Below are 11,876 nucleotides of genomic sequence, written 5' to 3' on the forward strand. Positions count from 1 at the left end.
AAAATTTGAAATTTAATCCTTATACTTTTAATTTCACGAATTCAGTACCTCTAATTTTCAGGTTTCAAAATCCAAGTCCAATTGTTAACACTGTTAATTTTTTTGAGGTCACTGTTAATTTTTTATTGTTAAATTTGTGGTGTTAACAATTGGAGTTGAATTTTGAAATTTAAAATATAGAGAGACTATATTCTTAGAAATAAAAATACAATGATTAAAATTCACAAGAGACTTATAATATATTTTAGCCTAAAAAATCTACATAGCATAAGCATGAAGCCCATGGGCCTTTGGTATACAGGCTCAAAAGCTTCGATAATGTCAAATAGGGGCCTCGGCCTCCTTTCTCTAAATTGGGAAAATTTTTCTTTTAGCCCTTCCCACAAATTATAACATTCAATTTGAGTTTTGAATGATTTTTTTTTGCATTTTCAGCCAAATTTGAAAAAAAAAATTAAATTTAATATTTTATTAAAAATAAATTTTTAATTTTGATCCAAAATTTTATAATTTTATTTCCTCCCTTAAACAAATTTCATAACTTCACACCAATGACATTTCTTCTTTTTCCACCAATATTTATTATGCTCACATTAAAATAATTATATAAATTGAAATTATGTTCTTCAAAAAATTATAAATATATTTTTATAATAATAAATTGAAATTCATATATATATTTATAAATATCTAACTATATTTTATTGCAATATTTTATATATTTAATATTATTAACTGTATCTATATAGATTTAGGAAAATTATCCTGTAATCGCTTGTGAAAATTTTTAAACTCCATTATTGAGTTACTGGTGTGACATATGTTTATCAATAATTATCCATAAATTTAACGCTCAACGTTTTTCTCTTTTATCAATTTGGTCATTGTTCACTTTTTTTAGTTAAATTTATTATTAATTTTTTAAAAATAGTCAAATCGTATTTTTTAACTGAGATACTAATTAGAATATTAATTTTTAACGATGTTGATGTGGCAATCCGTGTGGAAGTCTACATGCACTTCATGTTGATATGATGCTATTTGTTTTATATGCCACATCAATAAATAATCCTAAAAATTATAAAATAATTCAAAAAAATCCACGCTATAAAATATAAAATTGCCATGAGAGCTATCATGTTTAAAAATATAACGTTTTAATCAGTAATTCTGTTAAAAAATAACAATTTGGCTCGTTTAAAAAGGTTGAGTGTCAAATTTAGTTAAAAATGGGAATAAGGGTTAAATTGACAAAAAAAATATATGTTAAAGTACTAAATTTATCATTTTATTTTTTCTTTGTAATATATATATGAAAGGGTGATGCTTTAATATCTCAAGAAATAAAAAGAAAGTGTTTTTTTATTTATTTTTTAAAATATTTTCACCCAAAGGTTGTGATTTGTAAATATTGCAATTTTAAGACAATGATATTAAAAATTTACAATTTAATTATAATTATTTAAAAAAAAGAGGGAAAAAATAACAAAGGGAAAAGAAAAGGGACCTTTTTCAAAGCAACATTAAAGGATCAAACTTTAAAAAATGAAAAATTGAAAAAAAAAAATCTTTCGAAAACTGTGAAAAAGACCTCTCTTTCTGTAGACCTTGCATTATTTGCATTTATTTGCGTTCATCCAATGGTATAAATCTAAAAAAAAAAAAAAGGGAGAGAAAAAAAGAAAAGCAAACTCCATCAATCAGCTACCTTTTGATCGATCAAGGAATCTGATCATCAATCCAAAAACAGATTGATAGCCGTTGGATTTGATGACTCCTATGTTGACATGTCGCCGGCGTTAATAGACCCCGGAGGAGCTTCTTCTTCAGCCCCCAATGGTCAGGTTTCTTCTGTTCCTTTTACATTGAATTCATTTGGGTCTTTTTCTGTTTCTCAATCGAAATTTTCACAAGAAAAGATGAACCCATCTTCTAGTTTTGGATTTGGAAGCGATTTTAATTCTGGGTTTTCGGATTCCAACCCGAATAATCCCGATTTTAGCTTCAATACGCCGTCCACACAACGACCATCGGCCGGCCTTGCTAGGCCAAGGTTTGTTAAAATTAGAAAGCAATTGGATTCCCATAATTTGAAATCTTCAGGCGATTTAGGAACTCGGTTAGGGCCCGGTTTTAATCCGTTTCGGTCTGTGTCCGGTGTTCCTGGCCCGGGTGGGAATTTAGAGGGAGGAGTTGTGAATGAAATGAGGAATTTGAGAATTGGGAAAAGTTGTGGTTTAGGTGATCAAAGTTTAGTTTTTAAGCTTCCGGACGAGTTAAGGAAGTTGAACATCGAGGACGGTTCCAAGGGTAATTGGAGCAATGTGAATGATAGCAATGTAGGTGGTTATGTTGGAGAAGGTGTGGAAACCGGAAAACTTCCGGATGAGTTGCAGAGCAAGTTGAATATTAAAGGCGGTGAGGATTTTGTTGATGGAAGTAAGAAGGTATTTGTATTTACGGGCGGAAAAGGTAGTGATTCTTTGGTCGGAAGCTCGACAGGTGCTGTTCGAGATAGGATCAAGAATTTGAATATAAAGGGGTCCGATGATAGTAAAATGAATGAGAAGACGGGTGAAAAGTCTGGTCATCTTGGTGGGGAAAGAGAGAAGGTATTGTCAACTGAGATGGAGAGGAAATTGAATATTGGGAGTGTTTCGGGAGATTCTACTGCTCAAACCGACAAGGGATTTTCTTCTTCACAAATATTTGGAAACGATGTACGAACTGAAAAGTTGGATGATAAGAAGCTCGAAGAGTTCGGTAATTCTCTACATAAAGAATCTGTTTTCCAGGCAGCAACATCGGGTTTGTATCCAAGTGATATTAGACCTGGTGAAGCTGCAGCATCATCAACTCTGTTTTCATCTACTACAATGCATTTCCAGCCCGGTGCAAAGTCCTTTGGCTCGACTTCTAGTAAACCAGAAAAGAAGGATGGATCTGGTTTTACAGCCAAACAAGATACTATAGATACACCCTTTGTAGAATTCAAAACTCCTCATTCACAGGCAAATATGTTCTTTGGATTAAATAAAAAATTAGAATTTAGTGCAAAGAAAGAAACCAGTAAAACCACAAAAGTCAAGAAAAGGAAAGGAAAGTTGAAGCAACCTACACCGGTCCAGCTATGGCATGGACCAGATTTTGTTTCTAGTAAAACTGGTACTCGGGATAATGCTGATGCTTTGGAGTATTCACCAATGGATGTCTCACCTTATCAGGAAACCCTAGCTGATACTCGATGTTCAAGAGAATCTTCCGTAGCTTCGGATGAGTCACGACCAGCAGTTCCCAATGATGCAATAGATGAGGATCTGGTTACTGCAACACAACATATGGATATAAAAGGAAGTGAGAAAGATGAAATAAAAATGGAGGGTTATGGAGATGTTTTCAATAAAGCTGTTGCTACTGAAGCTCCTCAAGAAGATTCTGTATCAGGGGCTGAAACTGAAAGCTTTATATCTGCAGTCGAGGAGATAGATGATAACAGTGATATTGCTCTGAGTTCAGCTGAAAAGGAAGTCACTTCGAGATTGAATATCGAGAGGCAAGATAGCGACACTCAGATGTACTTTTCTTCCACTTCTAATTCAGAACATATAAGTGGGTGTGACTTCACCTTTGCTGCGTCTTCTTCAGCTCAAAGTCAACTATCATCACCAACACGCTATCAACGAAAGAAGAATTCGGCTAAAATTTCTTTTGATACTCCTTATTCCGGTTCAAATGTGAGAATTCCTTGTGCATCGTCTTCTGCACAGTTTTCTCCTTACACTGGAGCTTCATTGCATTTATCTCCCCTACAAGGTCAAAAAACAGATTTATCTACTTTGCAAAGCAACGTTGGAGGGAATTCTATGGTGAACAAAGGACTGGAGATAAAGCATAAGCCTAATTTGACTGGTGCAAGCACTGCAGCTCAGGAATCATGTGAAAAGTGGCGATTAAGGTTATTATTAGTTTTTGATAAATTACCTTCATTCTTTTAAAACATATTGTTTCCAAGTAGATTAATAATTTGTATGTTCTCATAGAGGTAAAAGTACCATGGAGGACTGCATTTTGCCCCCTCTACTACAAAACTGGACAAATGAGTCCCTGTACATTAAATCAAAGATAAAACTGGTGTGGTTGATGAGATAACCAGATAATTACATGTGGCATGCCATGTATACCTCATCTTGACTACAGGGACCAATTTTTAACAATAAAAATGGATGAAAATTTTAACAGAAGGACTAGCTTGCTCTTTGATCTTATGTATAGGACTAATTTAGTCAATTTTTTTAGTAGTGGGAATAAAATGCAATCTGACATATAGTACAAGGGCCTCCATGGTACTTTTACCTTCTCATAGATCATATTTGGTCCATCTTGTAATTTGGTGATGATACCTCCACTGATAAATCCATTTTGTATATACCAGGGGAAACCAAGCCTATGCGAATGGAGATTCATCCAAAGCTGAGGAATCTTATACACAAGGGATAAGTTGTATTCCTGAGAGTGAGACATCTAAAAGCTGCCTTCGAGCATTGATGCTGTGCTATAGCAACCGTGCAGCTACACGAATGTCTCTTGGAAGAATGAAAGATGCACTAGGAGATTGCATGATGGCCATGGCAATAGATCCCAGCTTTTCGAGGGTTCAACTTAGAGCAGCTAAGTAAGGCTCCTCATTTGCTTCATTTTCTTTAATCTAAGTCACCGCTGCTTTGGAATTGTGTATAATTCTGTATTTCCGTTTCAACTTTATAAATTCCTTATATACACTGTAGTTATTTAAGATTGAATTTTTTTTTTTTAAAGTCTTTGTTGCGTGAGAATTTATAAGTATTTGTTTCAGATTACCGACTTTGTTTTCCATTTCCTACGTACACATTTCTCTGTGGAGCCAATATTGCTCTGCATTGTTATCCAGTTATCATTGTTAGGCTGTTGGTTTTGTAATTAATTTGAATTTCAGTGAACTGTTATTAGTTTGGTTCATGTTTGTTATCTGCTTTCTTGTAGCTCTCCTAACCCTGGCTTCTTTTTTTCTTTTCCTTCTAGTTGCTACCTTGCCCTTGGGGAAGTTGAGAACTCAGCGCGATATTTCAGGAAGTGCTTGCAATCTGGAATTGATGTTTGCTTTGACCGAAAAGTTGCATTAGAAGCCTCTGATGGCCTACAAAAGACACAGGTGCTTATTGTTATAGACACATATGACTAAATGTAGGTTTATTTGAGGTGATAATAATGTGACTGATGCGTTCCTCTATGACAGAAAGTGTCTGAATGCATGCACCAATCTACCGAACTTTTGCAAAGAAGAACATCTGATGGTGGCGAGAGTGCTTTGGAACTAATTGCTGAAGCCTTGAAAATAAGCATGTACTCGGAAAAATTACTTGAAATGAAAGCGGAAGCCCTTTTCATTGTATGTTTATTCCTGTATACTTTTTCTAGATGTAGAACTCATGAAAGTAGATCATTTATTGTCTTAGGAAGATTGTTGGAATTATAATAACAATTTTTCTATCTTGCAGCTGCACAAATACGAAGAGGTAATTCAGCTGTGTGAGAAGACATTTGATTCAGCTGAAAAGAATTCCTTATCATTTGATAGCAATGGTCAAATAGCCAATCTGGATAGTTCGAGTTTCTCAAAGGACTTGACCTTTAGAGTTTGGCGGTGTCGCATGATCTTCAATTCTTATTTTCATCTAGGAAAGCTTGAAGAGGCTATTGCTTTTCTGGAGAAGAAAGAGGAATTGCAGTCCTCTATGTATAGGTAAACTTGACAGCCCTTCACTCATTCAATATATTAATTTATGCAATGCAACTCATTCAATATATTAATTTATGTGCTGTACTACAATGATTGGTGCACGTTCTTGGGTTTATCCAGGGATGGAAGCAACAGTCTAGAATCATCAATCCCATTGGCTGCTACTGTCCGCGAACTCTTGAGTCATAAGGTATTTTTCCTTGACATAATTTTTGCACTAAGAAACTTTTCTAGTTTATGCACACCTATGCATGTCATTGTCCTTTTGTTCACCTGGTGATATAGGTAAACTATATTCACTAGTATATTTACAACATTAACAAAATTATACTTTAGTGCACATTGTAGACATTAATAGAAATTATGTGTACTGAAAAGTAAATTATTCATGAACTTTATAACGGATCAGGTACAGACAATAAACAAATTTTTGAGTTGGGGTATGGTATCCGAATATGATTATCTTGGTTGAATTGGCTTTCAATGAGGATATTGTAAAGTTGTATTGTGCCAAAAACTGCCCCATTGCTATCTCAAAGTATAAAACCAGTACTCAGAAGTCTCGTGTACTTTGCGGTGTATTGATAAAAGGTTTGGTCTCAAATGCAATTATTTCATTTATCTGCAGGCTGCAGGGAATAAAGCATTTCAATTGGGAAGACACTTGGAAGCTGTTGAACATTATACTGCTGCTTTATCTGGCAATATGGAGTCCCGGCCTTTTTCAGCTATTTGTTTCTGTAATCGTGCTGCTGCATATAAAGCACTGGGTCAAATCACTGATGCAATTGCTGATTGCAGCCTTGCCATAGCACTCAACGGCAATTATTTGAAGGTTTGTCTGCAAACTGATTTTATCTTTATGCTCATCCATATGAATATGAAAATGATTTATGGAACTAAGAAATGTAAATTTCAATGCCCGCAAGACCATGGGTATTTTTTGTTTGGTGACATATTTGCGGTTTCACATTTTTGCAGGCAATTTCTAGACGAGCCACTTTATATGAGATGGTTAGAGACTACGATCAAGCAGCCAGTGATATTGAAAGATTTATTTCGCTTCTCATGAAGCAAATGGAGGAGAAGACCAATCAAATTGGAACAACTGACCGATCAATGAACTTTGCAAATGACTTGAGACAAGCTCGTTTGTGGCTTTCTGAAATCGAGGAAGAAGACAAAAAGGAAGTCCCTCTGGATTTCTATCTAATTTTGTAAGTTTGTTCATTTGTGATCATAATTGGCATTTGGAAAAGTTCATACGAACATGGATCCTCAAGGCCACTTTGTCTTAATATCATATTCATTTGCTTGCTTTTTCTTTAAACCTTTTCAAATATTTTTATCTTGGTAGTTAATTTTAGATTTCATACTCAAGTTTAAACCTTACCATATTATTTTAATTTTAACGGCAGGGGGGTCGAACCATCTGTTTCAGCAGCAGAAATTAAGAAGGCATATCGGAAATCTGCTCTTAGACATCATCCTGACAAGGTTTCATATATATGCTGCTATATGCATATTTTTTAAAGTTCGATGCCAGTCTGTCTGATTTATTTTTATTTTTGTGTGTGTAGGCTGTTCAATCCCTTGTAAGACATGAAAACGGAGATGATAAGCTTTGGAAGGAGATAAAAGAAGAGGCCTACAAGGATGCTGACAAACTATTTAAGATAATTGGAGAGGCATATGCTATACTTTCGGACCCTATCAAGGTATGTGTTACCCTTTATCCGATACATCTATGCCTTCCTTTAGGTGCAATATGATACATTTATGTTTACAGCATTTAGAATTATATATTACCAAGGTACTCTTAGATGAGATTTTGTGACTGTTTGGTTTAAGGTTTAAGGTTTAGGAGCATGCTTTAAAAGGCAAACAATCTTGGGACGGACCTGTGTATGCCACAAATTCCTTTTATGATGTGTCCTTATACATGAATCAATTTGATTTAAAAGGAATAGTGAAAGAACAGATATTTGTCTATATATAGAGAGAGAGAGGCAGAACATTGGAAGTATGAGTTACTCCGATTGGCACTCAATAGCGGATTCTAGGCAATGCATAGTTTGCCGTTCTATAGCTTTTCTCCTGACCTAAACATTGAATTGTCATCTTAGCCATGATTTCATATTTAAATGTTTGACATTCATTTCCTATTAAAATCTGGACGTGGATACGAGGATATAATCGTTCAAGGACCCTTCAAATACATGAAAAATAGTCCATTTCTTTTGATCACCAATTCATTTTTCCTTAAAATAAATTGATATGTCCTACCATCGAATGAATTTGGTATTGTTCAAGTTTCTATATACTCGGTAAACCTAACCGTTCCATCTAAGGACTGGTTATCTCGTATTATTTAGAAAAGAAAACCTGAATGTTAACATGACTATTTCTTTTTTGCTTGGGGTTACTGAGAAAATATGGTGTGTGTTTTTTAATCTTGTAACATCGTCTTCTTGCAGCGGTCAAGGTACGATCTTGAAGAAGAGTCAAGAAATGTGCAAAAGAAACGTACCGGAGCCACATCCAGAGCCACTACAACAGATGCTCAAAGTTATTCAGTAGATAGAAGTAGGCAACATTGGAGGGAGGTCAGAAGATCGTACGGCTTCTCAACCTCCAAAGCATCCGAAACCACTCGATCAAACAGATTCCATTGACAATTATGAGCCATGCGTTAGAAGAGAATCTCGAGATATCTAACAGATTCCAATACCGATTAAGAACTCAACAGAACAGAATCTATTCCGACCGTAATCAAGAACTAGGTGCGTGCGCTTACCAAAGGGTTGGTTTCTTTAACACTATATCAATGGATTTAAACATGAACTAACAAAGTTGAAATCTGGAAGAAGCCCTTTCTGTTTCAAGGACATTACTTGCTCATCAAGTAAACCAAAATAAAAATAAAAAATAGTACAGGTGACATCATAAACACCATGGAAGCTTTGAAGGGTTTTTGCAGCTTTCTTCCTCAAGCTGATATTCCCTAATTTTGAGAGCAGTTTTTTTTTTTGGTTTTTTTTTTGGGGGGGGGTGGAGGAGGTTAATACATTTTACCATATTTTCTTGATTGATTGTTTGATTTAATTGCTTTGTTTATGAAAAAGAGATGAAGGTTTTGAAATGAAAGATGTTATTTTGATTGTGTACAGTTGTTTTTCACCATTTGAAAAATCAAAGTTTGAATGAGTAAACTCTTTTGATCCTTTATTATTGCTTTGCCTCACTTTTTTGTTGTTGTTGATTTTAGTAGTGTATTCATATCATGTTTATGTTATGTTTTTTTATTCGTAATAATTTTTTTATGTATTATATATAAATTTTGATACGTTAATAATTCATCAAATATTGTTCGAATTTGCTTAAACGTACTATGTAGATTTTTACATTAGAAGTCAGATTATGTTTGTTTCTTCCGTTAAAAAAATTGACATATTAATCTCTTTATGTTAGAACAAAGAACAAATGGTTTTTTTTTTTGTTAACATCCTATTTTGTTTGTTAAAAATTGGCGTGACTAATGAAATAATCAAATAGCGACAAGTTGTGTATTATTTGTACCTCGTGTTGATGTATAGAGACTAATTTTTAATAGTAGAATTGAATGAATTTTAAACATAATGATCACTTTACTCTTTAATCTAACGTGTTGAGACTAAATTGCTCATTTTTTTTAATAAATTGGACAAAATGCAATCTGACTCTCCCTTCATGCTACTTCTACCTTCAATGTTGTTATTATCATATTTTGTATAATGTATTAACTAGAAATGATATTTTGTCTAGTTTTTATCGATGCTATATTTATATATTTGATTGGATTAGTTACAAGTCAATCAGAGGAATTAACTTAATTTGAAAATAATTAAAAATTTATTTTATTAAAAAAATAAATATTATTATAAGATTTTTATTTTTATATAAAAGCTATTAAAATAATTAAGCCCAAATATATCCACAAATTATGGTTGTGCTCTAATCTAGTAAAGATTAGAATAATTACATTATAGGATTTGATCATTTTAGCATAATTTAATTCTAAATTAACTGCGTTAAAAATTTTAAATTTTAAATTAATCTTCAAAAGTTAAATTATTTTAATAGAATCGCTTCAAAATACATTTAAATTAAACAAATCTTCCGATTAGTCTAATTGTAAGTTTAAGTGTTAAATATATATACATATATATATTAGTAACATTTATAAGTTAATAGAAGTCGTTCGAGTTTTAACTCGATTGACATGTGTATTGTTGTTAATATAGGAGCGAGCGAGTTCGAGTATGTTGAAGTGTATTATCCTCCTATTTATAGGTTGGGTAAGGGCAATTGATAGTTTTAGGTATTGTGTCAAAAAGAATAGATATGATCAGAACCTATAATGAGATTGTTTAAAAAAAAGTCAATAAAAAATTCAGTAAAAGTATCATGGAGGCACTTATACTATAAATAATAGTACATTTTGTCTTTTTTACTAAAAAAAATAGACAAATTAATCTATCTAGGTTAGATCAAATAATAAATTTATAATTTATAATTAAAAAAAGTGAAGGAAATGACGTGTACGAGTCACGTGACTACATCATGTCAAAAAGGAGAATCCGACGTGGCACGCGGAAAAACGTGAACGACTCTGCACCAAAGACTTCAAGACTAGAGAGAAAGAGCGAAGGGGCAAAACCGCGAACACATAATTTTAAAATTTATAATAGTATATCAGAGGCGGTCCCCTCTATTACCGGTGATGAGCTGTCAAAGTGGGAAAAATACACGTGTCATGTCTTAACCTACAGTGGTCCCCTCTAAGCTGGGACAACAAAACCTTTTTCTTTTATTATTAAAATTAAATTATTAAATAAATAAAAAAATCAAGTACAAACATAGTATATGTCAATTGAAATTATCTTATTAGTTAATTTTTTTACATATCTGTATTATATTTAATTTATTATTAAAAAATATTTATTTTTAAAATTAATTCAACCACCTATTTTTTTCTCAAATTCCATATTTACTAATTTTTAACAATTTATTCGTAAACCGATATATGGACTTATTCTTAATCTAACCTCTTAGTCTGATTCCAACAATATTGAAAACAACTACCAGTAGAACCCAAAATGTAAATATTTACTGTTTTTAATCTCGGTGTGAAAAAAGTTAAAAAAAGTTACCGTGAGAAGTTGAGAGTTGCAGGAGATGAAAAGAATATTTCTCAGGTATTTTTATTTTTTTTATGTAAATTATTTTGATATATATATTAACGATTTTCCAGGTTGGTTTTGCTGGCTGACACTTTGAGGGGTATAATGATGTACAGTTGGACTTTGAGAAATTAAATCAAATCATTTTTCTAAATTTACTTAAAAAATGAATTTTTAATAATAATAATAATAATAATATATTTTTTTAAAAAAACAATGGAGCTTCATGCATTCTAGGTCCTTCCTAGGGTTTCATAATTTATTTCCATTTTTTCTTAAAAATAAATAAATTATATTAATAGTGACTCGATTATGTTTTTTATCACCCAACTATAAAAAGTTACAAAATAGACGTTTAATTATTTAATTTGTCTTTTTTATCACCTAACTATCTTGAGTTTTTTAGTATTTTCGTTTTTACATCAACCAGCTGGTGACTAAAAAAGATAAAATTGAATAATTAAAATGACTATTTTGTAACTTTTCATAACTAAGTGTCCATTAGGTGACTACGAATATAACTTACCCAGAATTAATTGTCGAGCTAATTAAATTATCTAAAAATTATTTGAATTGAATCAAATTAACTCGTCGAACCAATTGGACCGAGATTGATTAAGATATTAATTTGAAAAAAGATTTTAAATCATTTGAATTACAAAATTATTTAATTTTTATTTTATAATTTTTTTAATAATTCATTTAATGAAACGAATGATATTCAAATCTACAGACCTTTGTTTATAGTACGGAGAATTGTGGATGATATGGGCATACATTAGTATCTTTGGTGAAACATTTTTACAAGGTTTTGCCGACATACTATATTATTGATTGATGTGAAATCAGTTAAAATAATTTTTTTATATTAATTTATT

General features: G+C 32.3%; 1 protein-coding gene across 1 annotated transcript; it reads left to right on the plus strand.

Moving 5' to 3' along the window:
- Positions 1-1,590: 1,590 nt before the first annotated feature.
- LOC107939461 (uncharacterized) lies at positions 1,591-9,007 on the plus strand. Its single transcript, XM_016872797.2, has 11 exons — positions 1,591-3,955; positions 4,433-4,672; positions 5,059-5,188; positions 5,273-5,425; positions 5,535-5,779; positions 5,897-5,966; positions 6,405-6,611; positions 6,758-6,993; positions 7,195-7,273; positions 7,357-7,494; positions 8,254-9,007. Exons 1-11 carry the CDS (start codon positions 1,788-1,790, stop codon positions 8,449-8,451), a joined length of 3,864 nt encoding a protein of 1,287 aa, XP_016728286.1. The 5' UTR covers positions 1,591-1,787; the 3' UTR covers positions 8,452-9,007.
- Positions 9,008-11,876: the final 2,869 nt, after the last annotated feature.

The sequence above is a fragment of the Gossypium hirsutum genome, chromosome A13 (assembly GCF_007990345.1).
Source record: "Gossypium hirsutum isolate 1008001.06 chromosome A13, Gossypium_hirsutum_v2.1, whole genome shotgun sequence".
Lineage (NCBI taxonomy): Eukaryota > Viridiplantae > Streptophyta > Magnoliopsida > Malvales > Malvaceae > Gossypium > Gossypium hirsutum.